Source organism: Oreochromis niloticus, linkage group LG11, assembly GCF_001858045.2.
Source record: "Oreochromis niloticus isolate F11D_XX linkage group LG11, O_niloticus_UMD_NMBU, whole genome shotgun sequence".
Lineage (NCBI taxonomy): Eukaryota > Metazoa > Chordata > Actinopteri > Cichliformes > Cichlidae > Oreochromis > Oreochromis niloticus.
In genome coordinates, this window is record NC_031976.2 from 23,190,327 (window position 1) to 23,217,343 (window position 27,017).

The 27,017-nt window shown below is 39.3% G+C and overlaps 3 protein-coding genes and 1 long non-coding RNA gene across 4 annotated transcripts; 2 read left to right on the forward strand and 2 right to left on the reverse strand.

Moving 5' to 3' along the window:
• Window positions 1-3,124: 3,124 nt before the first annotated feature.
• mrpl51 (mitochondrial ribosomal protein L51) lies at window positions 3,125-7,180 on the forward strand. Its single transcript, XM_003450577.5, has 4 exons — window positions 3,125-3,308; window positions 3,494-3,599; window positions 6,323-6,430; window positions 6,789-7,180. Exons 2-4 carry the CDS (start codon window positions 3,509-3,511, stop codon window positions 6,983-6,985), a joined length of 396 nt encoding a protein of 131 aa, XP_003450625.1. The 5' UTR covers window positions 3,125-3,308; window positions 3,494-3,508; the 3' UTR covers window positions 6,986-7,180.
• A 1,549-nt stretch (window positions 7,181-8,729) lies between these two features.
• Window positions 8,730-13,801, forward strand: LOC100706223 (synaptobrevin). The gene is made up of 5 exons (XM_005455443.4): window positions 8,730-9,499; window positions 10,529-10,676; window positions 10,864-11,022; window positions 11,439-11,490; window positions 11,869-13,801. Coding segments are annotated over exons 1-5 (378 nt in total). The 5' UTR covers window positions 8,730-9,497; the 3' UTR covers window positions 11,886-13,801.
• A 1,387-nt stretch (window positions 13,802-15,188) lies between these two features.
• Window positions 15,189-22,670, reverse strand: tapbpl (TAP binding protein like). Its single transcript, XM_003450641.5, has 8 exons — window positions 22,313-22,670; window positions 21,832-22,041; window positions 21,474-21,743; window positions 21,178-21,378; window positions 18,961-19,128; window positions 18,774-18,877; window positions 18,144-18,369; window positions 15,189-17,613 (listed from the first exon to the last, which is right to left on the reverse strand). The coding sequence occupies exons 1-8, from the start codon at window positions 22,374-22,376 to the stop codon at window positions 17,546-17,548; spliced, it is 1,311 nt and encodes a 436-aa protein (XP_003450689.1). The 5' UTR covers window positions 22,377-22,670; the 3' UTR covers window positions 15,189-17,545.
• A 3,523-nt stretch (window positions 22,671-26,193) lies between these two features.
• On the reverse strand, window positions 26,194-26,786 carry LOC112848258 (uncharacterized). Its single transcript, XR_003222279.1, has 2 exons — window positions 26,645-26,786; window positions 26,194-26,284 (listed from the first exon to the last, which is right to left on the reverse strand). It is a non-coding gene; the product is annotated as an uncharacterized LOC112848258 (long non-coding RNA).
• Window positions 26,787-27,017: the final 231 nt, after the last annotated feature.

Here is a 27,017-nt window from a genome sequence, read left to right on the forward strand (position 1 = left end):
AGACATTTTCCTTGGTGAGAGCCATGTGACTTTTGTGTGACTGATATTGTAATCCTTTCATCTCATCCACACTGAACTTCCTTTGTCGGCCTTCAAATTGAAATCACTGTTTTGTTTATTTGATCTTGAGGCTTTGGTTTGAAAAACACCCTGAGAAAACTGAGACAGTTTTCTCAGGGGGGCGGGGGGCACCTCTCAGCATGTTACTCATTGCTGTGAGGTGGTCTTTCCCTCAGCTGCTGTTTATTCATCTCCACTGTATCTGAATATGTGATGAAGTTACTCTGAAGGAAAACACCCCTCACATGGAAACTACTGCTCTTTGAGCTTGAAGGGATGCAGATGAATATGCTAAAAGAGATGAATTTGGAAAATAGTCAAATCAGACTTCTTCTGTACTGCTGTACGAGTACAGCAGATGAGTAGTTTGTTCCCGTGTCAAGAGCTTACTGCCTTATCTCTCCTCGTTGTCCATTTTCTAAACTCACAGCAGCATTTCACAACCTTTAGTAGAGAATGAAGGCTTTCTGTTATTTTCGATAGTTCTGCGGTTTAATTTCAGTAACTGACTGAATTACAGCAGGGTCACATATTCTGTATTTGCTTATGCTGAAATATCTTTGCACTGGGTTTTACTGGCAGGAAGCAGAGTGCAGATAAAACATGCGGCTCTGCTGAGAAATTCTTTACATTTTCTTATGTCAGCATTTTATTTGCGCCGACATTCAGAGCAACAGTGTAAGGGAACTTAACGCTGTACTGCGATGCAAAAACTGAGTGCGTGGCAAAATATTTTTCCAAAATTAAACTTTGGGCTTCTGAAAAATATCTGATTCGTGTTTTTTAAGCATTACCTCAACATATATACACAACCAAAGCTGCACTTTTTAACACTTTTTTATTGTTTTGGGTTTGGTTTTTTTTGCACATTTAATCTAAACTGAAGTCAAAGTTAAATTAATGTTGCATGTTTACAGTAAAGCAGTAAGCCTTCTCTGTACACAGTATTGCTCTGTGGTTATGCTAAATGTGAATGGAATCTAATGTTTGATGATGTTTTGTTTGGGCTAAATTTCCACATAGTGTCTGCCGCATTACCAATAATGAAATACAGACAAAGATCAACTCTGTTGGTCTTATTTCTTTGAAAAAGACAAATTATTCCATTCAGCTCTTTGCAACAGTAAGACTGAAAGTATCAGCATCTGTCACTGATGTCATCTGAGTGCGTATGCGTGTGTGAATGAGAGAAAGAAAAAGGCAAAATAGCCCAAAACAGTCTGAATGTTTGCAGCTGCAGGCTCAGCACCAAATCTCATCAATCAATTTGTGGTTTTTGCCAGTTTTTTAGGCACACCAACCAAATACCACAAACGCAGAATTCCTGCAGTATGTTTGTTAGTTTTTAATCAGACTGTAGATTGTGTTGCTGATGACATTTGTTGTGTTATATTGGGGGTTTTTTTTTTTGTTTTCATTTACACAAATGAGAAAAACTAAATGATATTGAAATTTGCAATAGGCTGCTTAGCCTGCATGGATTCTCTGATTTGCAATAGCACTTATGAGGTTTGGAACAAAGTGTACTCTTTTTTTCCCCCAGATTTTTATCAGTGCAAGAATTCACCTGCCTTATTTTTTGCTTTTCAGTCCCTTTTTACCGTAAAGTCCAGTGTTGTACGAACTTATAGGAGGGCAGCTGAATGTGAACATCAGGACACATATATAAATATGTTGCTCATAGACGTCACATGCAGATGTTTCATAACAAAACAGCAACAGTTTCCCAGCACAGAAGCCCCTCGGGGCTGAAAGCTAAACACACTTCTCTACTCCTTGTGCACCCACGATTTCACACCAACCCACTGCACACAGCTTGCAGATGACACCACAGGCTTGCACATAATTGTTATGAGGCTGTTTACAGGCATGATTTGCAAAGCGACTGATGTTGTTCCATCAATAACCTGGCATTTAACACCTCCAAAACAAAAACAGCTGATCATCAGCTTCAGCACACAGAAAGAGAATCCTGCTCCTCCAAAGGTGGAGACAATGTGGAAAAGGTTCCAACTTTAAATTCCTCAGCACAAACAGGCCTTTAAGAAAACCGTGCAGAGCTGTTTCTTAAGCACAGTGAGGAGAACCAAGCTGCCCAAACAGCTGCTGGTGTCATTCTACTCCGCTATGGCATTTTGGTGTGAAATACCATTTGCACTGGAGATGACAAAAACGCTCTTGACAGAAACAAAACATCAGAAAAGAAAACCACTGTCATTCAGCTACAAGCACAGCTACAAGTTGTGCCACAAACAACAACAAGGACTCTTCTCATACTGACAACCACCTTTTCCTTCTGTTGCCACTCGGATGGAGCTAGAGGCCTGCAATAAATTGCACACTGCCGCCACGCACAGCATCCTTGTGCAATATCACCAGGGACTGCATAAGGGATATTTGTGTGCATGTTTCTTGTAATTCATAAATGTGTAGGGTGTGTGGATTTTAACTTATACCTGTCCTATTTTTCTAATTTATATCCCTAGATTCGTTTATGTATTTGTTAATTTTGTTAAAGCGAGGCTTTTTTAGAAGTTGCTTGAAGTTTTTCTGCTTAATGTGTCTCAACTTTGCAAGGCTCAGGAAGACGCTCATTATCTGTAGAAACACAAATAAAGGCATTCAGTTTTATTCTGTTTTGTTCAAAAAGTAGATACAACAGATGTTAAACATATTTCACATAACTAAATTCTAATGAGTGCTATTCTCTCCAACCTTTGATTTCTCCTCGCCTGGCATTTGTCTTTCAATTAAAAATTGCATTTAGATATATTAAAAGATTTAATGCTCTGTGGACTCCTTTAAGAACTAGGCCTAGCCAGGCCTTCTAATGATGCTCATTTGTTATTATTTTTATAACTATTTTTTGTAATTTTCTATTACTTTTAACTGTTTTAATGTTCTTTTTATTGTGATTATTCCCAGTTTTCTGTATACAGCGCTTTAAATAAACTTAACTTACCTATTTACTCGGGTATTGACAGGCCTATCTCCCCCTACTGGGTAAAATTCGTAGTAAAAAGTTGCAAAGACAATAATAAAACTCTTCCTTTGCGCATCTCTACAGACAATACGGTACTGCCGCGTTGAATTATGGGACACAGAGTAAAGATGGAAGCCGCCACACCGAGCATGTCAAAGCGTCAATAACAAACATTTTAAAGCGTTACATGTTCGTAAGTGATCCTTGGTTGCGATATAAACAAAGGACTCGAGTGGCATAAGATTCTGAACACGCGTGGAAACAGGTAATGGTCGAAACACGGACTTCGATGTAATGTGCTAGCTGAAGCTAAAGCTAAGGGTCACCGTAAAGATGGTTAAAGAAACTGATGCCGTGTTTAAAGAAGGAAAAGCAAACTTAAAAAAATACACTGAATTTTATGAGCGTTGACTTCAGGTTTCATCCAAATGATCTGTTAACAACTTATAGGAGAAAACTGTGGACATGTCTCTGCTGGGAGGTCTGCTGAGAGCTGGGGCGTCCTACTGTCAGTCTGCTGGGACGCTGCTGCACACAGTCAGGACCATTTCTACAGGTGAGTTGTCTCACTGGTTCCAGTAGCAACTGGTAACCTGAACCGGTCCGGACTTAGTATTGTGACTCAGGAAGTAAAGCAAGTCGTCTACTACTCGGAAGATTTCTGGTTTGATCCCTGATTGCTTCCGCCAAAGTATCCTTGGCGCAGATTAAAACATGTTTGTACGAATGTCGGTGTGAGTGTGACATTCTGCATATGCCTGCATGCATTTTCTTGAGTTCAGTAGCAAAAACAAGTGAGACTCAAACTATATTAGGGATGGGATCTCATGAAATCAAGCTTTCAAAGTTGTATAGGGATTTTAACTCTTTCCTCCTTAGACCCCTATTAGCCCTGTTTCTCTTTTCTGACCTGAGCGGTTTCTGTCATCTATCAGGCCTGCTTCCTGAACAAAATGACTAGATGTCCATCAGAAGTTAGTGAGGTTAATCTCTTCCTACGTGGTATTACTAGGGCTATTCATGAGAAAAACCTGGAACCCATTTTAATGGTTATTAAACCTCATCTTTTATTTTATGTGTGTATATATGGGATTCGAAACACATACAAGTTGTCAAATGCCTTTGTGGGGGAAAGATATAAGATAGCTTGATAAATCAGAAAAAGGGTATTTTTGTCCAGTCAGTGCATAACCTCTCTAAATTTGATTTGAGTGGGAATTTCACTGTAATTTCACCCAAAAAATGGGAGTAGGGGTTAAAATGGGGAGGCATTTCTGTTGTTTGGGTTAAATTATGATAACATGAATTGAACTTTTTTTAATTTTAAGGCATTTTAAGAGTTAAAAGTTTGACTGATTTTTTTTTTTTCTTTTCTCCAAATGCAGGCTAGTTTTAATGTAGGCTGCCCTCATTTAAGCACTGTTTCTGAGTCTAGTGCACAGACTGTGGATTTTATATGTTACTCTTTACACTGTTAGTGTAATATGTTCCAGTGTAAGGTAAAAAGTACTAAGTATGCACAGCCAGCAGTTAGCATAAATTTCGAGAAGACCAGAAATGGTCCAATAGTCTAAAACTCCAATAAGTTCAAAATTACGTCTCAACATTTACATTTGTTTACATTAGACAAATAAAAAAACAAACCATACATATATATATACTATATTGGTCCAGAAGGAAATTTAGACATCCAGTAGCTTACAAAACCCAAAGCATCAAATAATTAAAAAAAACAAACAAAACATTAAATACAGATGCTAATAGACACGCCAGAGAATTATGGGAGGATTATGAGAAGCTGAAGTATTGAAGTGATAATCTTGCATTGCTCACATATGAGAACTGAGCCTGTTGTTCCTGATCTGTGAGATCAGGAGATAAGTGTTTTTATATACGGTAACTACCTACAAACAACATGTTATTTGTTCAGAAATATACAGTATAGGACCATAGACATTAACATATACTATATACCTCTAAAAAACACTGTTAATTTATACAAACTGTGCTGCCAAATAAACAGTAAGCTACATTATAATTAAACATTCACTCCAAAGCGAGTGTTTGTTGTTTAGAAATCTCTTCAGCGTCATTCACGGAAGCCCGAGTTGTTTCTTTGAAGCTGAGGCAGCAAAACTGCAGCCACCCTGTCATCACTCCGTCACTGCCAGTTAGTTGTGTTTACAACCACTAGTTAACGCCACTACCTCTCATGATCATCAGTTGTGAGAAAGAGGACATTGAAGCTATCTTGCTGTGATGGATATTCATGAATCATTCCCTCCATTCTCACTTTTTAGTCGCTCTCAGCTCAGTAGAAATGGGCCTACACTGCCCGACAAACACGTAATGTTTTAGCATATTCCATTCAATATCAAGATGAAATGTTCACCAGGAAGAGTTAGACACTTGTAGGATGTAATTAAGATAACTTAAAGATGAGATAGTAAAGGGAATATCTGCTCTATAGGCTACATCACTGAACATTCCAGCCACCTGGGAGGTGACGAGGGTTGAACTATTTGGTTGTTTTTATATGAGCATTTGTCATGTCTGATATTTTGTGTTAAAACATTTATGTGGACTCCAAAAAGAAGACCTGCTTGCTCTTTGCACTGCCTCATTTTATTTTTTTCAAATAAAGTCACGCATGTTCGAATCATTTAAATATCGTCCACAAGTCAGACTGGCACGATATGAACACGACCTTTTTAAAGCTCTAAGCAGTTACACATTACCAAATAAATAAGACAAAAAATTAGGTTCACATAGAAATTGAAGTCGTGAGCGACCTCTGCTGTCAGGAACAACAGTTATATTTTCCTCAACAAGAAATAGAACAAACTCAAACCACTCGGGACCTGCCGCGCATGAATCACGCTTTTCCCACGTGTGTTTGAAAAGCTTCTCTGGCATCTATTCAGTCATTAGTAAACATCTGTTCCAATATGGCTACCTGCTACAGTTATTCTTATAATTTTCTGGCAACCTGGATGTTAAATATTTTCAAATAATTTAATTGTCTAGGAGTAGAAGAAATGTTATGTGTTTATTTGTACATTTGTACTGTATGCATGGAGCCATATACATGCTGATTCATGGAGTCTGTGAACAATATAGTGCATAAAGTGTACATTAGCTTTTATATTTGATACGTTTGATTTGATTAATTTAATGTGAATGAGTACATCGAGTAATCTGCAAATTGTTTAGAGAACAAAATCGACTATTTTCCCCAAATGTAAACAAGCACTTTGTGCTACTGTGTGCTGTTTTCAGGTACATGCTGTCAGATCAGGATGCACGCCATCCCTCAGCCGAAAAAGGTGGACAGATGGACTGAGAAGAGGAGCATGTATGGAGTTTATGATAACATAGGAATCTTGGGTGAGTGTCCTCAGCATCCAAGAAAACTAAGAGGATGTACTGTACAACTGTGTCGGATGGTTAGTTTGCTGTTTCTAAGTCATAATGAGTAACTTAACTTGTTTTAAGGGCTGACAATCTGTGTGTGTGTGCGCATACAGTCTTACAGTATTCTCAACATCCGCACAGTAAATTGGCAGGAGATGGTGTGAAAAGATAAGCTGAGTATGATCGTGGGTGAACAGATCTATGATGATCAGACATTTAATCTGATATGGTGCCTTGCTTTGCTGTTCATTTTACCAATTTTGCCTCTCCCACAGCACACTTTTTTCTTTCTTTCACATAAACTGTCTCTCTCTTCGTGCTCTTTCTGCAGGGGACTTCAAAGCTCATCCTAAAGATCTAATTGTGGCCCCCTGCTGGTTGAAAGCTTTCAAAGGTAATGAACTGCAGCGGGCAATTAGAAAAAAGAAGATGGTGGGAGACAGAATGATGACTCAGGACAGGCACAACTTGGAAAAGAGGATACGCTTCCTCTATAGACGCTTCAACCGCACTGGCAAACATCGCTGATGCTGAACAAAGAGCAGAGCAGCCAAGAAGGACTGTCAGTCTGTTGGCGTGATTTCCTGCTGTCACTGTGCTCTGTTTCCAATTTTCTAGGTTATTGTGTGTTTCAGACTGAATGTGCTTTATTCATTTCTTATCAGTAACTGATTCAAAATAAATGCTACTAAAACCTGAAAATAAATTATAAATGGACTGGAATTTGTGGCTTTTTATTCCTCGAGACCCAACGAACATTCAGATAAAGCTGAACTAGTCAGTCTGTAATTAAAAATGATATCATGGGATTACTTCATGAAAATAGGGTCTAGTGCAAAACTCAAAAAAGATAAGGAAGAAATGACCTGTTGAAGTAACTGATAAATTCAGACATTTAATACAAAAATCATTTGGAGGGTTTATTGAGTTAGTTTGAGGTCTGGGAAACTTTCAGAGCTTTAACTTTTGTCAAGTGGAGTGAGTAATATTTTCACCTTGTAAAGGACCTTGGATGACTGTAGTCTTTGTAAGGTGCTGTGTAAATAAATTTGCCTTGTTGATCATCTCGTTAGATTGCAGTAAGCTGATGGGTAAGTTTGGGTCCTGATTGTATTTTGATGTTACTTTGGCATGTGCCACTCAAGGTGTCACATTGTTACAAACCAAGCTTGTAGCCAAGGTCGGTGTCAGTGTGCCCTGCAGCCTGGCTTCCCAAACTCCCCCAAGCTAATCCAATACAGGTTTCACAGAAGCCAAAGGACAGCCTCGGAGTTTCTGTGTGTCCTGGTGGGGGGTTTTAGGATCCAAATATTATGCAGATGGTTTTAATGTTATGTCTTAAACAATGGAAATGACTAAAGATAATGCACATGATCTACCATTTCAAGGCTAATGGGACTCCATTGTCTGAGAAGATTTTCAGTGAGACAGTGGACTCTGCATGCAGTGATTTGCTCCTACTCCAGAGCACTGCTGAGCTCGCTCATTGGTGTTCAACCATAAGAAGGCCTTTTCCCACACTCCAGTTCACTCCCAGGGTGTTTGATAGAGTGGAGGCGGAGGCTCAGTGCAGGTGAAGTTCTTCATACGGGCACTTGCGTTGAAACAGGGGAAGCACTTCCCTAGTGTGCAAAAAGCATCTGTCTCCATAGTGTCATGGGATAAAAAGCAAATTTTGTATTGGCAAAACAGATGATTTCTTCATTTTTCTCCATATGCATCATCAAATTTTGAATAAACTCTTCAAAGCTGTTCTTGCAGCTCAGACAAATGCAAGTTATTGTAACGAGCCCCGAAAAGGTTCACATGCCAAAATATGTTGTAGGGAAAATACCCTCAATGAGTCTAAATGTGACATCGTAAACAAGACCTTTTGGACATACTTATCTGTAATTTTCTTTTTAACATCTGAAGAGCGTCACATTTTAGTATGTTTCACTTCATTGCTCTACTGACCTTTTCTATTTCATTTGAGGCTTTTTCTAACTCCGCTCACTTTAATATGCATAAGAGTTGATTCAAGATAGAAACAGGTAGGCTCAGATGTAGGACTCCATTAGTTTTCAAACGAAAGCCATTGCAAAGGGAAATGCGATACAGGATCAGAAAGAGGAGGGAGCTGGGAGAATCCCAGGCCAGGGAGGAAACAGTCGAGTCAACACTCTGTAGGCATTCACGGTACCGCAGTGTCGTCCCGCCGCCCTATCCGACACAGAGCTGCAGTACTGCAAAGTGTGAGGGGAGAGAGAGGGAAGGAGGAGGGGAGGGGGTGCCGCACTGTCGTTACGAGTCCAAGTGGTGAAGGCAGGAGCAGAGACGCATTATTGCAGTTGCCCACAGAGCCACTTTGCACGGACAAAACTAGCGCACCTTGCACACAGCGCGCAGTGAGAGAGAGAGAGTGAAGGGGGCAATCAGAGACAACAGATTTCCCGTGACTGCATTTTCCCCATTTATTGTTATTATTATTATTATTTTATTTCAATCGCAGGTATTCTGTCAGTAGCTTTCAGAAGAGGCAACTCAACAACCAGCCAATCAGTGCTGCGTCTCAGGATCCAGGAGGGGAGCATCACTTGGAGGAGCCGGATGCAGCTCTGCAAGAATCCAAACATCCGTGGATTTCTTTTGCATGGATTATAATTTGGAAGTACTCCCTTCCTGAGCTGGCATCGCTCCTTTTTCACTCCCTGCCCACTAATCCGGTCACACAGTGAATTATCACCCGACCTGTATACGTGTCTCAGTATTGCAGTACTTTTGGTGACGACTTGCAGTATAAATGCATCGCTAGAAGATCGGCTCCACTGCGCCAAGAGCCTCCGCCTCAGTTTACTGTCAGTGCGCCACTTCAGTCTGTTTACTAATTAAGCATCTGGACTTTCCTTTGCACACGTGCCTCCGCTTTTTCGTCTCTTCTGTGATCTTTTTGGGGTTTTTTTTCTCTCTCGCGTTGTACTTCAGACCCTCCTTCTCCTGCCTCACAGCCAGTCACCCCTCCTCCGCTGCCCGTGAGTCAGTTCAAACAGCTGCATAGAAGATGTGAGTATTAATGCGGCTTTTCCATTCCGCTCTTTAAAAAAAAGAAAAGAAAAGAAAAAAACCAACAAAATCAGATATCTAATATGTGGTGGCGGATGAACCCACATTCAAACGTGTTCATTTCATTATTTTCTTCCACTGGCGGTCCGAAGTGAGGTGATTTACTTTCAGCTTGAAGGGTTTTTGCTGACGCAAGCGAAAATATTCCATCACTGCTTCGCTGAATTATGTATTCAGAGGTTGACTTCTGTCTCTTTCAAAGCCCGAGACGGGGCTGAATGAGTTGTTTTGGATGTTTTTGTATCAGATTTAATAGAAAGCAGCGTGTTTTGTGGTGCTGGATGAGTTAGAAGGTTTTTGTGGGACTTGGGGTCATCACATGTTTAATGCTGTAAAACATGAATTTTTAAAGGAAAATTGGTCATCGGTAGCTTCCTTTATGCAGAATTTCTCCTAAAAAAATGGTAAATTTTCATGCTGCAGGAGTTAGTTTATCATATATTAAACTGTCTGGCAGCTGCCTCTGCAGAGGTTTTTTGCTCAGTTTTAATTCTCCTGTATACCCCTTCCTCTCCCCTCCTGCTGGATTAACCCTTTCCTCACTTCTGCCTCACCTTTTCTTTTCACTTCCACACATCTCTCTGTAATCCATCATGAGCAACATCTGCCTCCTCTTTTTCTTCCTCCCCAAAATGTTCTCTCTCTTTACTCATCCACCACCATCCTGTGGCCTACATAATGTTTTTTTTCCCCTCTCCCCCGCTCTCTCTTATGCACCCCTGTCTCACTGAACCATTAGTTCCTCTTTTCTTGCTAACATTTCTGCCTCTTTTTTGCTGTGTGGTGGTTTCCTTCCTGCACATTACCCTCTTGACCCTTACAGGTCTTTAGACGGGGCATTTTTCCTTCTCAGCATATTTCAAGTTTCTTTTCAGATTTTTATAAAAACCTATTCATTGTTGAATGTAAAATGTTCTGACTTCATCCAATTCTTTCTCTCACAAAACTCTCATTGTTGTGCTTGGTCAGGTCTGCCCCAGATGCTGCCCCACCAGCTGGAGCTCCTGGAGCTCCAGGTGCCCCTGGCGCAGATGGAGCCCCAGCTGGCGGACCTCCTGCCCCTCCCAATACCTCCAGCAACCGCAGGCTACAACAGACTCAGGCCCAAGTGGAAGAGGTGAGCTGCTCTGAGTTTGTGGGTTCGGAATGCATGTAGAAACTCACTGATGTAAAATATGCATGAGCTACAAACTGCAGAAGAATGACCACTTACGAAGATGACATTCCCATCTATTTGCCTCCTTTACCCCCCCCCCCCCCCCCCCAAAAAAAAATGTTCTCTCATCCTTGCTGGCCTGGTCTAGGTGGTGGATATCATGCGGGTGAATGTGGACAAGGTTTTGGAAAGGGACCAGAAGCTTTCAGAGCTGGATGACAGAGCGGATGCTCTCCAAGCTGGAGCCTCCCAGTTTGAAAGCTGCGCAGCCAAGCTAAAAAACAAGTACTGGTGGAAGAACTGCAAGGTGGGCACATTACTGTGGCTCCGTTACACAGACTGGTAAAACAGAAAGAAACTTATGGTATCGTCTGACTGAGAATTAACAAATGCCTATTAGTATGTGTTGTGGCACGCAGAGATTTAGTATAAATAGAGGACTACATAGGAATTTGTTAATGAGCTGCTGTGGAGCACTGAAGTGATACCTCAGGGAAAATGGGAGAAAGGCATCTGCTATTGTGGAGTTTTCACTCTAAACACTGAGGGGATTATGTAACTAAGCCACAAGAAACACAAAGAGCCTTTTAAATGTCATAATTGTTTTGTTTTGTGGTTCAGATTGGTCTCCATTCTGTTTGAACATAGTGAAACCCTAAAAACAGAGTGTCATGTATTCTTCTGTAAAAGGATGAAGTGTAAAATTTTCATCTTTTCTTTCAGATGATGATCATGATGGGTATCATTGGAGTTATTGTGGTTGGAATCATATTCTGTAAGTAGTTTCATTCTGACACCAATGCAAAAATTTCCACAATTAACTGATTACTTTCAAAATGTAGATAATCATCATGTGTTGACTTCCCACTCAGCATGGCTATTTCCACTTGCACACGTGAGCAATTTAGAAGTCACTAATACATCAGTGTTAGAACCGATACTGATGGGGTTTTTTTTTTATTAATGTAAAAAAAACCCAACCCCATCAATATTATACATATAAGACAACACCAGCATAATATTATTTCGGCTTTAACAACCCCACATTCCTACATAAGGAGAGGTCAGTGTGTCCTCTGCCTCTTTAGTTTTAATGATGTGTTGCCAGACCCATTAAACTAATTACTTCTTCCCCTCTCTCTTTAATTCACAGTATACTTCTTCCACTGAGCTCAGCTCATCAGTACAGATGAATATGGACTTGAGGATAATATGAGAGGGGAGAGGCAAAAAAAAGAAACCCAAGCGCTGCTCCTCAATTTTGTCGGTCCTCTCCTTCCTCTCTTCACACAGTCTTCCATCAAACCATCTTGCACTTAAACATTACATTAGTGTTTATAGATGTTTCTGCTCTCTTCGTCCTCTTTCCCTCCCTTTCCTTGCTGCTTTCTTCCACTGTTTTGACGTGAACTCTTGCTCACTCTGCCTCTGCACCTCATGTATTATTGAAGGACACAGCAGGCAGAGTCAAAAGAGGAAGGAAGGAAGAAAAGGAAAGAAGGTAGAGGGTGAATCTGCGGGGCGCAGGAACACGTGGGGCTAAGCACGCTGGTGGGGGGTGTACAGAAGAGTTTGCAGTCTTTCTACACCGAGTACGCCAAAGCTTATTCATATGACGTTTTTTTGAGAGTTCTACATTTGTAAATTGATACTGACATGCATAACTAACACTCATCTTCTGTCTGCTGCTTCCACTGTTGCTACTTACTAACACAAGGTCATGTTAGATTAAGATTATGCTAGTTTCTGTTGTTTGTGCTTGTGTGTATCTGTGATCCAAAGCATTGTAGCTAAAAGCTTTTTTCCACTTTTACCTGGTAGGCTTTGATTGGTATTTTTTTCCCTTTCCTGTCTAACTTTCACTCACTTAAGTCTTTTTTTCTGCAACCTCCAGTGATAACAAGAAAAGAGAAATGCAAAATAGGGAAAGAGACTGTGTGAGAGTTTAGGAAAGGAGGAAGTGATTCAGGGAAAGGTAGTAGGAGTACTGCAACACATTTCTACTGCATAAATAGGTAAAAATTTAAATCCGGACTGAAAAACCAGAGTGTTTATACCACAGGCATAGAGGTGGCATTGTTGTAATAATATGCACAGCAATGAAGTCACACGAGATGGCACTTACAGACAATCTAATGAATACATGAACTAACTGCTTCAGTCCAGAGGAAGGCCTCTTAATTCTGATTTTGCAGAGAGTCCCAGCCATAGACAGATGAATGTGTAGCGTCACATTTCAAACAGGTAGAGACACACAGTTATTTTGAGAGTTGTGCTGTCGAAGTGTTTAATTGTTGTTTAAGTTGTCCAGAAAGCAGGAAAAGAGGAGAGAGGATATGATTTTGGAAACCCTGAGCCACCTGGCCGTCCCACCGTCGCTGCTGACTCACATAAAAGCACCCATCTGTCACCGGCAGTACGATAACGGCCAGTATGAAGCGTTTGTTTCTAACCTGCATGGCAAACGGTGTCCGTAGTTTTGCCTTTTTGTGTAACCTGTGTATCTGCCATTTCTGAACCTTACTGCCGACTGTACATTTTTTTTCTTAGTGGTTTAAAGGACCTATGTACAATGTCTTTCTGATCTGATAATTACTGCTTATGCAATGCAACAATGCTCAAGAGTTTGCCAACATTTTGTTAAGATCACTTGCGTTGGAGAGTAAAATAATATCCAGAGACTGCAAACAAACTGCTACTATAGTGAAAAATGAAAACTTAGTATTAGTCGTGTTGTATGAGTAGAACCATAGTACACATCTGTCAGTTTACGCTCCTGAAAACAGGTTTATAAATTCTTTCAAGTTTTTTGACGGGCTATAGGATGTGAAGTTTATTTTCCTTACTTTGGACTGATATTCAGGGTTGATAAAACGCAAAGGGCATTTATGCATAATTGTAGCGGTTAGCCAAAATTATCTAATGATACTGTGCAGTAATATTATTAGATAATTAACATGGGACATGAGAAGATGTTTTGTGATTTACAACTTGGAACTACTGGAAGAGATGCAACTGGATTTAGGAGAACAAATGCATGTTTACCACTTTTTGCTGTTGCCAATAAAGAAATCATGAACTGACTACATACTGACTTTGATTATATCCTTTGGTTATGTTATAGCATCTATCAAAAACTACAAGAATATAATGAAAAGATTTTTGGCTCAATAAAATAAAAATGTTCATAATTTATTTTCTTTATATATTTTACATTAATTTTAATATTTCAAGCCTTTATCGTTTTACTTTTGATGTTTAGGACTCAAAAATCAGAAATCCAGTTTCACAAATTATTAGAATATTTTATTTAGCATTTGAGTAAATTATTAGTCACACAGTATACTGTAAATAATATGTATCTTTTGCTATAGTTCAATACACACAACCACAATCACGGGGAAGATTGCTGGCTTGATTACTGATGATGATCATGAGCAGCCTCCATACGGAGGGCCAGCCACAAGATGTCACTGCTGAAAAGGCTGGCTGTTCACACAGTAAAGAAGCATCTTAATAGAAAATTGACTGCAAGGGAAAATTGTGGCAAAAGCAACAGAGGCGACTGCAGGTTTGAGAGGAATGTTAAGAAAAGTTGGTACAAAAACCTGCAAGAGCTTCACAAGGAGTGGATGGAGGCCTAGGTCACCGCACGCAGATGTCTTTAGGAAATGAGTTACAATGTCAGAAGCTTTTTTTTTGGTCTTCTGGGAAAAAGAGAAGAAATGGACTGTTGCTCCGTGGTCCAAAGTCCTCTTGTCAGATGAAAGTCAATTTTCCATTTCTTTAACACTTGCCTCACAGGATCTGGGTTCGAGTCCACTGTCTGACCTTCTGCATGGAGTTTGCATGTTCTCTTTCTGTTTATGAGGATTCTCCCATGTGGCTTTCTCCCACAGTCCAAAGACATGTAATTATTGGGGTTAGGCTAATTTGGTGATTCTAAATTCACAGGTGTGAGTGTAAATGGTCTGTCCATGTTAGCCCTGGAACAGACTGACGACCTGTCCAGGCTGTACCCTACATCTATGGTGGCTGAAAAGGCTGCAGCCTCCCCGCAATTCTGACAAGGACAAACAGAAGAGAATTTACCTTACAACATAAAGCACCTTGAGATGCTTTTGTTGTAATTTGGTGCTATAGAAATAAAGTTGAATTGAACTGAGGCTTTATAGACATGCCTTTTCTCTTTTCCAAAAGGACTTTGCAGCCTCCCACAGTACCAAAACCACAACAAAATGGTTTGTTGACCAACCTGCCTGACCTGAACCCCACAGCAAATCTATGGAGTATTGTTAAGTTGAAGATAAACACTTGAGCCAAATATACAGACAAGCTGAAGGCTGACATCAAAATAATCTGTGCTTCAGTAGTGGCAGAAGCTGATCACGTCCACATTGATGCAGTCATTCGTGGTAAAGGATATGAGTGTTTAGCATTTTTTAATTAAAGTATAAAAAACAAACCTTTTCATGATGTTGTATTTTTTTTATGTCCTAGTATGACTTCAATCAATTCCACAATGTACAAAGATTGATCAACGAAAATGCCTTAACCATTGTCACAGTGTCACATAATCCTTCAATATTACACGTACAACAAAATAAAATCATACAAAAACAGAGAGATAAAACAAATATATATATTGTACCAAAAATAACAAGTATAACAAAAACCTTCTCAAATTCCCCCTTTAAGTATAATAATCTACATTTATTGGGTCTATGTACCATCTTTCACTGAAGTTACACACCAAGTCACACATTCAAACTAAGGCTTGTATGGCAGCATCACTCTATCTGTTACTACAGATCTCTGGTTAATGGTACATGTCCTCCTTAAATGTCACAGGGAGCATCAGGATCTCCACTAGAATATAAAACAAAGTTCTGCCAGGCTCCAAAATTATTGGATGTACAGTAAATTCAGCTGGTAAGCGGGACTTAAGAAGCTGAGAGTGTTTAAATAGTCATACCAATTTTTCGGTAGAGACACAGAAAAAAAACCCCCTTTTCCCACTTTATATTGATTAAAAAAAGTCCAAATAAGCCCCAAATACTCAAAGCATAATTTTACATTCAAGGAAAAACAACTTTTATACTCATTTAAGGTGCTTTCAATATTGTTGCTCTTTTTTAAAAAGAATTTCTGGGCTCCTGGGAAAAAACATAAAGTAAATAGTTTACAAAAATATTACAGAGACCACATCTCAGGTAATAAATACTCATAGTGCAATTGCGCTATTAGCTGCTTTCAAATACAAATCGTGTGGACCTTTCATGTCTGCAGAAGATGAAAATGCCTACTGCCCCTACACACCATTATTTTCTACCTGCAAACAGCAGGTCCCCTGTCAACAAACATACTGAAAGCTGTGAAGGGAATAATTCCATGTAAGGGAGTGTGCTACTGTATAATTGCAGTGTTATCTTATATGAATAAAATTTGTACTGTTGGTGAATAACATAGTTTGTGATGTAATCTGTGGGTTTTAATGCAATTTAGCATATTGCAAGCTTCAAACTTGCGTAGTGCAAAAATAGGTTGGTATTAAAAATAATAAACAAAAAATGTATCATGTATAGAAATTTCACTGCTATGTCATAAATAAATCAGTTACCATATGCATAGCTTTCACCCCCCAAAAAAGTTTTTTGTACGGAGCAAAATTTGTCCCAAACGTTTACAAATTATATATAAATGAACCGTAAATTAAGATTTACAAATGTGCACAATGATTAAAATTTTCAGTACTCACAAATGGGTGCTCTGATCCACACATAAATAAACAGAACAGCTCATTACACTCGACTAGGAAACATACATTTACCAATTACAGATGCCATATAGTAGCCTAGATTGTTATTCCATATCAACTTAATCATATATAATCAAAATATACAAGAAATTGTCTGCATATATTCACTTCAGAGGACGAGGCATAGAGATGTGTCTCCACCCTACATAATCCATAGTATGATGTGAATACTACTGGCTATATAAAAACTACGTGTGCATGGCTTTTACAGTTGACCTTGACTTGAGTGCCTTTCTGAGCAGCCTGAAGAGATAGTTTCTCGACTCAGAGAACCTGGGTTACAATGTAACCAACTGTTCTCCCATCTGCAGCTGCACTCAGACTGTTGCTCCAGCAGAAGAATATCCAGCATGTCGCAGCAGCTTATTTAAACCATATATTGGCTTTCATGGGCTAATTTATAGCATCTGTAATCAGTAAATAAAATCAACTAAAACAAACACACATATGAATCCACAGGAAGCCCAGATGTTCCAGTTGTTTCCTTTAGCACTTGAACATAGCTTACATTTGTGGAACTATGTGAACATTACAATGTGAAGTCTCAAAACGCCACTGTGCATATCAGAGGATTCATGCATGCATATTTAAAGATCTGTACGTGAGAATAAAGAATGTTACAGGAAGCTTTCTAAAAGTACAAATTATCAAATTTATAAAGTTGAACTTTAAAATTTGTGTAAAATTCTGTTTATTCAGGTTTGATGTATCCATTTGTAACTTAGTTTTCCATGTGTTCCAATTCCTCTGTATTTGTGTGTGGACTGGAGCATGTGAGTCTTCAAAACTTACACACAAATCATTGTACACATTTATAAATATTAGTATACACCTGTTGATCACATATTACACATTTGTAAACCTCCTGAGACTAGTTTTACTTTGTTTTTTCAGTTTCCAGAAAGCTGGGAGAGTTGAACAAACCAGTGGAATACCTAAAAAAAATAACTTAAACACTAAAATGACACAAAGAAACTTTTCTAGTCTCCAGTCATGATGATGTAAGTGAAATTTATCCCATGACCTGATAGAAGAAAAGTACAGTGATGATCAGGAAGCCCAGTATCCACCAATAGGAATCTGCAGAGACACACACAGGTTTTGTGGATAAGGTTAACATCAGACATAAATACAATAACTCTCATAACAGAAAAAAAAAAAATGTTTACACTGTTTCTGAAATAAATTGTCATGTTGAAATTATCCAAAAAAGATCCTCTGATTTGACTCATTTGTCATTTGTATGTCAGACTTCATGAAATATTATTTTTTAATAATTTTTATGATTTTTAAACACAAAGTCAACCAAAGTGTTGTGCATCAAGGGTGCTAAAAGTGATCTGTAAATTGTTAAATAACATGTCAAGGCCACAAATGCTGTTAAGTCAACTGAAAATGTGGAAAACACTCGGTTTAACTACAACTGCCAGTTTCGATATGATTGAAGAAAAACTTCCGCTGTAGGATTTTGTTAGCTCAGGACCGAGCCAGAGTTATTTTCGATAGAAAAATATAAAAATAGCAATGTCAGACTTGTCATCTATTTATATTCCACTCTCAGCAAGATAATAATGATAATGGTAAAAAAAGTGTTAAATAGATATACATACTAGGCTCAGGAGGTTCCACCACCACACTGACAAAGAGTGGTTCTTCTAGAGCTGTGTGGGAGACCTTGCAGATGATTTTGGTTCCCGGGACGGTGGTGGGAGGCACAGCTATGTGAGAGGACAGGGTGAACGTTCCATCACCGTGCTGCCGATGACTGGACAGGGAGCCCTGATCTTTAAAGAGCTGTGGCTCTGTGTCCGTGGGAGAGAGGGAAAACCACTCAATCTAAAAAACAGAAAAGAGCAGAGAATTATGACCTGTCATTCAATTAAACGTAGCCTTGGGAGCTAGTGCAATTCGAAAGGACACAAATGAATAAATATGGAAGATAACTTATTATTAAAACAGCAAATAAAATCAGACACTTTTGATTAACAAGATGAAGAGCATTGGTACGTTTAAAAATATCTACACTTTCAGGCGTCCTTAGAGAGACTTTGAGAGAGTGGCTGGTTTAAGGCCTGCAATAACTGCTCTATTAAACTCCTCTATTTTATTCTGATTGAGAAAAAAATCTCCTTTCATAAACTTGATAATATATTAAAGTTACTAATAAGATTGGGGTTTAAAAGGATGGAGTTACAAAACAGTAATGGGTAACAGTTACATCTCAAAACACAGTTACTGACCTGAGAATCCAGTGGGTAGTATTTACTGCTGTGACAACTTAATTTCTGGGACGAACTTGACTTTAAAACCAGCTTCTCCACTGAGAGGGAAACATCTGGAGGTTCTAAGGAGAAAAAGTAAAAGAGAAGAATTAACAGAATATCAAAGAAAACAGCGGCTGTGGATTAAGATCAGAGTGAAACTTACGAATCATGCGAAGTTGAATGACCTGCTGGGAGTGGAAAGGACCAAGACTGACTGTACAGATGTAGGTCCCCTCATCTCCAACCTTCAGCGTGGTCAGAGTCAAAGAGGCGTTACCCTCACCAACAACCTGGGCAGCATTTATGCTTGAGCCGGCCCTCTCACCATCCACTAAACAGACAGAATAATAATTGTTTGATGTTTCTTCAGTTCGTGCTCTTCACATCATCTCCACATGTGTGCTTTAATGGCACCTGCCTGTCTGTCAGTAATTTAGCAAGACTAAACTACTGAGCAGAATTTCATGAATACACAGAGGTGAATTGTGGGTAAAGGATGAACATATTTAATTTCTAAATGACCTCCTTTAAAACTATAAGATAAATGTGGCTTGTATCCTAAAAGTGCATGTAAAAGCTTTATGTAATTAAAATCCAAATCTAGTTATATGTACACTGACACTGGAGCTGGTGCAGGACTGAGATCACCCATTATCACTGTGATTTCATATGTTTTAACAGTTCTTCTGAGGTCCTGAATTATTTATAAAATAACAAACTTGTATATCTATTTAAAATCTATTTATTTAAATACAGATACAAGCAGCAATGTGGGGTACAAAAAGTATGAAGGTGAAATTATCTTCCTTTTACAGGTGGCACTAGTAGTAAGACAGATGCATTTTGTTTTTCCGTGGGGTTTTTTTTGTTTGTTTTTGTTTATTTGTAAACTTTAAATACATCCATAAAGTTTGGTTCCAATACCATAAAAATCTTTTCATATGACCTCACTTCCTGTTTGCTAGCTTCTCCACGGATAAATATTTTTTAAAATCTCAAATAACTTTTGAGTTAACTTTCCGATAACTTTTTGTGACAACTTTACACAAAGATAGTAAAAATGCTAAGATGCTAAAGGTCATCTTTGGTGACAACAGGCCTGAAATAAAACTCAAAAATTGACATTATAGTCTCCTTTACACTTGTCTCAATACCATTATCTAAACTATTAATAAAAATCAGGCATTTGGTTCAAAACTTACTTAGATAAAGAAACCCATGGGTAGAAACTCACTGAAAACATTCAGAAGACTGTCAATAAAATTATCCTCCTAAGATCACTAGAAACAATCATTCAAAGCCTTTTTTTTTTTTTTACATATATTTGTAAAGTTTGATGCCACTATTGAACTATCACCATCCTGAGTACCATCAGTCTTAAAGCCATTAAAATGAACAGTGTCACGATCCTGGGTCTTATGACCCAGTGTTTTGAGTTTAATTTATTTGGATGTTTATATGATTAAGCTCATGAGTTTCTAGTTCTTTGTTATTAGATTCCCCTTGTGTTTCCAACCCCTGTTAAGTCTCCCCTGCTCTTCATGTGTTTCATGTCTGTGTCTTACGTTGTCAAGTTCTGGTTGTCATGTCTGCGTCTCATTAGGTTTCCTATTTTATTTTGAAGAGATCTTGTGTTTGTATATTATGGTTTATGTTTTGAGTCCTTTGTTGTACTGTTTCTTGTTTCCCTAGGTTTCATAGGTTATCATAGGTTTAGTTCTTTGGCTTTGTAATATGGCTTCCCTGTGTTCAATGTTGTGTCTACTGTGACCTTTTTGTACCATGTTTCAGGTTCCTATGTTCTGTCTGCCCAGTTTGCCCAGTTACTGTTAAGTTTACATGTCTAGAGTTCAGTCAGTGTTTCCTGTTTTACTTTGAAGGTCCGTGTCTCATGTCAGTGTTTCTAGTTTTACTTCCCTTGTCTCGTCCAGCCTGATTACTCCCAGCTGTGCTCTCCTTCTGTGTCTCATTCCCTCGTTATCCCTCTGTGTATTTAAGTCCTGTGTTTCTCTTTGTCAGTGTTGTAGTCTCCCTCATGGCTGTGTTTCCATGTGTGTTAGTTATCCATGTCCCAGTTTAGTTTAGTTATATTTTTTGTGCCATTCTGCAATAAAGCAGTGTTTTGAGTTCTGTCATGTTTCGGCTGTGTGCAGGCAGGAGAAGGACCCAAACGCAAAACTCACCGAGACAAAAGTGAACTCAAGGGGAATCTAATAACAAAGAACTAGAAACTCATGAGCTTAATCATATAAACATCCAAATAAACTAAACTCAAAACACTGGGTCATAAGACCCAGGATCGTGACAAACAGTGTAGGTTCTAATTGCCAAACCCTGCATTACACATGCAGATACACCTGCTATCACCTACAGTGCTTACCTATCGTGCTGCCTTCTGTATCATCCAGCGCCCTCTTCATTTCAAGCACCTTCCTGCCTTTACCTCTGTGCTGCAGACGCCACTCAATGCCCACTTCCTGCGCTAATGGTGTGTCCTGCTGCTTGAAGCCACAGTTGAGGAGAACATCACTTCTCAGAGGGGCAGACACAGACTTTATGTGGGTGAACACCACAAATATCACTGAGGGGTAGAAAACATTTGAGGATGATGTATAATCTAATAAAACCATATAAAGCGCCTTCATATAAAATGTGATATTAAACTATGGATCTCACAGTCGGTAAGCAGAGTTCCTGACTGGCTGAGAGGAAGACCCAGCTTGCTTTGCATCAGGGTTGACTCGTCTTTCTCCACCTTCAAGGTCTCCAGAATCAGCGCAGTGCTGAAGTCAACCTCATCCACGCTGAGGGACACCATGAAAAAGACCCGATCTGAGTTTTCCTCGAATCCCCGAGGAGAGTAACTACTTAATTCGCACATCACTTCCTGCTCATTGCAGTCTGCATGGAGCAGCACGTTTGCATTGGGGATCTCAGGAGATGATACTGTTACAAAGAATAAGAGAAGAAGTTCATCACAGAGTTGTGCTTACATTAGAGGAAACTTTGCACAAAGAGGTGGCAAGGGAAAAACCTTTGGCCTCAAACAGGAGGAGGTCTGGATCAGGGATGGAGGGAGGAACAAACGGAGTGAGTTCTTCGAGTGATTCGTCAGGGCCCACAGCAACATCTCGTAAAATAAGAGTGGCTGGAGTCCGAGTGAAGTGACCGCCTCCCATTCCACCAAGTCCAGCTCCCTCCTCCACCAGAGTGCAGGTGAGTACCACATCTGCAACTCCATCAGCTGAAGAAACAAGAAGAAGCATTTCAGATAGAACCACTGTCTGGGCTAATAGTGAGAAAAGACCAGAGAGCTCAGGTGTTTCGGTATATTGAGCCCGTCTATTATTCTGCTGCCATTTTAACCTAAACACTGTGAATTAGCGGTTCAGAAAATACCCCCTTTTCACAGAGCTCTTCGGTTATCAGCAAATACTTCTGTTAAAAGCTTTAATGCTAAGCTCACAGTCACGTCTCCACAGTCAGTGCTTAATCAATGAGATTTCTGCTCTTACCATAAACGCACGTCATGAAGTATCCAGTTAAAATGGCTTTAATAACCATCATCATCCCCACCATAGTGCCAGTGTTCCCAGTTTTTTTGTAAATTAAAATTAGATGAATATCAAATAACTGCTGAGTGCACCACAGCACTTTCACTTTTGATTTCAACAACTACCACCGCATTATTCAGGAGTTTACTGCTTAAAGTTGTTTATATCCGTTCTTCGCTCCATCGATGGCGATCATCATAAGTGTACGACTTTAAATTTAACGCAATCTAAAAGTAAACAATAAAGGTAGTTCAAGAGTCTGTGCAGCAGTTTCTTTGTCAGGAGCATGCGCACTGCAGTAGTGGGAGAATGAAAGTGAAAGCGAGCAGGCAGGACCGCCCAATGACAGAACAGAGGCAGGTCCGTCATCGGTCACTGCGGAAACAAGCACAAACGCTCATTTTAACGTAAATCGACGACATAAATAAAATAGATGGATGAATGAATGAATAATTAAATAAATAAATCTTCTTTTGTCTGTTTGATTTTAGGGTTGCCACAGTGGATCATGGATAGGGACAGAGATATACTGGACATCCATGCTTTGTCCAGTCCACACAAGCATGTCTCCAAACCGTTCAACCAGGGGTGTCTCCACTGTGTCCCTCTGATGTGCTCATTTCTTATAGACCCTAATGAAGACTTAGATTCTAAATGTATTGGTCTGTTTTGCTTGCTGAATTTCTTCAAGAATAAATTGTTACAGGATTTTATCCTAGGCTTTGTGTTGGCCCTGCGACAGCCTGGTGACCTGTCCAGGGTGCACCCTGCCTCTAACCCTATGGTACTGTAGCTCAGATAGGCTCCAGTGTTTCTCAAGTTCAGATAGTTATAGACACAATATGTCCCCTATGTTTTGCTCCTAAGCAAAATGATTTAATTCCTGCATGTCTCCTTCACCACTGAGAAATGCACATACTCCAGTCTGCTTGTTTGAATCTGCCTGTTACCCATGTTTACAATGCAAAAGCAAAACACCAAAGCCTGAAACAAAAGTACAGTGGGATGCAAAAGTTTGGGCAACCTTCTTAATAGTCATTATTTTCCTGTATAAGTCGTTGGTTATTGTTACAATAAATAATGTCAGTTAAATATATCATATAGGAGACAAACACAGTGATATTTGAGAAGTGAAATGAAGTTTATTGGATTTAAAGAAAGTGTGCAATAATTGTTTAAACAAAATCAGGCAGGTGCATAAATTTGGGCAATGTTGTCATTTTATTGATTCCAAAACCTTTAGAACTAATTATTGGAACTCAAATTGGCTTGGTAAGCTCAGTGACCCCTGACCTACATACACAGGTGAATCCAATAATGAGAAAGAGTATTTAAGGGGGTGAATTGTAAGTTTCCCTCGTCTTTTAATTTTCTCTGAAGAGTAGCAACATGAGGGTCTCAAAACAACTCTCAAATGACCCGAAGACAAAGATTGTTCACCATCATGGTTTAGGTGAAGGATACAGAAAGCTGTCTCAGAGATTTAAGCTGCCTGTTTCCACAGTTAGGAACATATTGAAAAAATGGAAGACCACAGGCTCAGTTCAAGTTAAGGCTCGAAGTGGCAGACCAAGAAAAATCTCGGATAGACAGAAGCGACGAATGGTGAGAACAGTCAGAGTCAACCCACAGACCAGCACCAAAGACCTACAACATCATCTTGCAGCAGATGGAGTCACTGTGCATCGTTCAACCATTCGGCGCACTTTACACAAGGAGATGCTGTATGCGAGAGTGATGCAGAGGAAGCCTTCTCTCCGCCCAAAGCACAAACAGAGCTGCTTGAGGTTTGCTAAAGGACATTTGGACAAGCCAGCTTCATTCTGGAATAAGGTGCTGTGGACTGATGAAACTAAAATTGAGTTATTTGGGCATAACAAGGGGCGTTATGCATGGAGGAAAAAGAACACAGCACTCCAAGAAAAACACCTGCTACCTACAGTAAAATATGGTGGTGGTTCCATCATGCTGTGGGGCTGTGTGGCCAGTGCAGGGACTGGGAATCTTGTCAAAGTTGAGGGACACATGGATTCCACTCAGTATCAGCAGATTCTGGAGACCAATGTCCAGGAATCAGTGACAAAGCTGAAGCTGCACCGGGGCTGGATCTTTCAACAAGACAACGACCCGAAACACTGCTCAAAATCCACTAAGGCATTCATGCAGAGGAACAAGTACAACGTTCTGGAATGGCCATCTCAGTCCCCAGACCTGAATATTATTGAAAATCTGTGGTGTGAGTTAAAGAGAGCTGTTCATGCTCGGAAGCCATCGAACCTGAATGAACTAGAGACGTTTTGTAAAGAGGAATGGTCCAAAATACCTTCAACCACAATCCAGACTCTCATTAGAACCTAAAGGAAGCGTTTAGAGGCTGTAATTTCTGCAAAAGGTGGATCTACTAAATATTGATTTCATTTCTTTTTGTGGTGCCCAAATTTATGCACCTGCCTGATTTTGTTTAAACAATTATTGCACACTTTCTGTAAATCCAATAAACTTCAGTTCACTTCTCAAATATCACTGTTTGTCTCCTATATGATATATTTAACTGACATTTTTTATTGTAACAACCAACGACTTATACAGGAAAATAATGACTATTAACAAGGTTGCCCAAACTTTTGCATCCCACTGAGACTTATGGAAAATTGGAAACATCTACAGGTATTTCATGTTGAAGCTGAGTGAGATCTATAGGTTGGCACTCGAGTGGAGAAAAGCATAAATTGGCGAATGTGTTCACAAGAATCAGCATCTTCTGCTGGCAAGCATATGGACATAATCATAATGAATGAGGTGAATATGATCAAGTGTAGAGGTTTGATCAAGGCGATGGCATTGCTGTAGTGTGATCAGAAACACAGGGGAGACCTGGAGGGTTCTGATATTATTAGATCACATGAAAATCTGCAAATCAACACCATAAGAGGAAGGGGAGAAGTATTCAATAAGCAAATATCAAATAACACATGCAATTGAATATTTACCTGTTAAATTTGATACAGGTTGCCCGTTATTTACAACATAACAAGTTGAAGTCATAATTAACTGGTCTTGCAACCATGCTTGCTCTCCTAGCTCCATTTATACTTATGTTATACTCTTACACTATTAATGGATTTTGCTGTCTGACAACAGACTGAAGACTTAAATGTGTAATTAAATGCCTTTATGTTGACAACAGATTGTTACCTGGTATGCACTCAACCCACCAGCTGACAATCCCAGCAGCCCAGTGTCGTCTATCCTCACTCAGAGTGACGGGACCTCCTCTGTGACCCTGGCATGAGTCCTTCCCACCTTCAGGGAGTCCAGCAAGGGACATGTTATTTGTTAATTCTAGTATTTCATGTGTCTCCTTGTGGAAATACACACGCTCATGTTTGAAAGACCAAAGCCTGAAACCAGCCTGAAAACAAAAATACAGCAGTGACTTCCTGTAAATCTTTTCCACAAAATTAGTGAAATTTATACATGTTGTTACTTGTATAAAAAATTTTTTTTAACTCCTATTAAATAAATATGATACTTTAAAAAATCTAATGTATTTATTTGCCTCTCATTTCAGTGAAGTATGTAGCGCCCTCCTCTGGCAAACATATGGGCATTACACATGAGACTATGAGATCTACATTTGCACTCTGATCAAGTCAGTACCATTGCTGCAGTCTGTACCACTGGAGTTGTTGTACTCAGGGTGAAAATAGACTGAGCTGCTTACTGAAGAGAGCGCTGAAATGTTCTGATATCATTACGTTCCATGAAAATCTGAAACAAGCAGATACAGAGGTCCCATATGGGGACAAGCAATATTGCTTTTGCAGGTGAGGAGGATAAGGTCGAGGATATTGGGGAGACTGGATTTGTCCGTGCATGACAGGCTCAGTGTTGGACAGCTGCCGGCACTCGCTCACTGAAAACCACAGAAACCTGGAAAAGTGAAAAAACCAGAGAGCTGGAGCTGAGTCAGTCGTCCAAAGTTGATGCAAACAGAACAAGAGCAAATAAAGTGACACAACCGCTGATTTTCATTTTAATTTTAACATCAGCTTTCTTCAATCACCAAGCTGGTTTCTTCTATATTACTAACAATTTGCTCAACATGTTCAATTTTAACAGCTTCATGTCTAGAACATTGGTTGTAGACGGAGCATAATGATTAAAAAAAACACCATATAACAAAAAGCTCTAAAATCTTGATAGGCTTTGTGAGCTAAATTGGAAATTCACAAAAGAAAAAGAAAAATCTTTAATACAACAAGCAACTTAAAAAATCTTCATCAAACTCACCAAATGATGCAGCGGGTCCAGCCCATGTTTGTAAGGCTCTGGTGTCGATTGTACTTCCAGAAGAGACGTCTCAGACTGGAATGAACCATGACTGTCACACAGAAGATGATTAGCTGTATTTAGCACTGGAATTTAAACTGGACTTTTTGTTTTCAAGCTTCTTCTTTTTTTCTTTGTTTGTTTTGGCAAAAACAAGTAGAAATATGATTTGAACTGGAGAAAAAATGCCAATAATCTTGAATATGGTTGCACATAAAAGCCGAAAGAATTTAAGTTTGTATCAAGTACAAACCTGTAGAGAAAGAGCCGAAGGAAAAGCACATGGAAAGAGAGCGGGCCTTCTTTGCATATAAACGTATTGTTTAGTAATGTT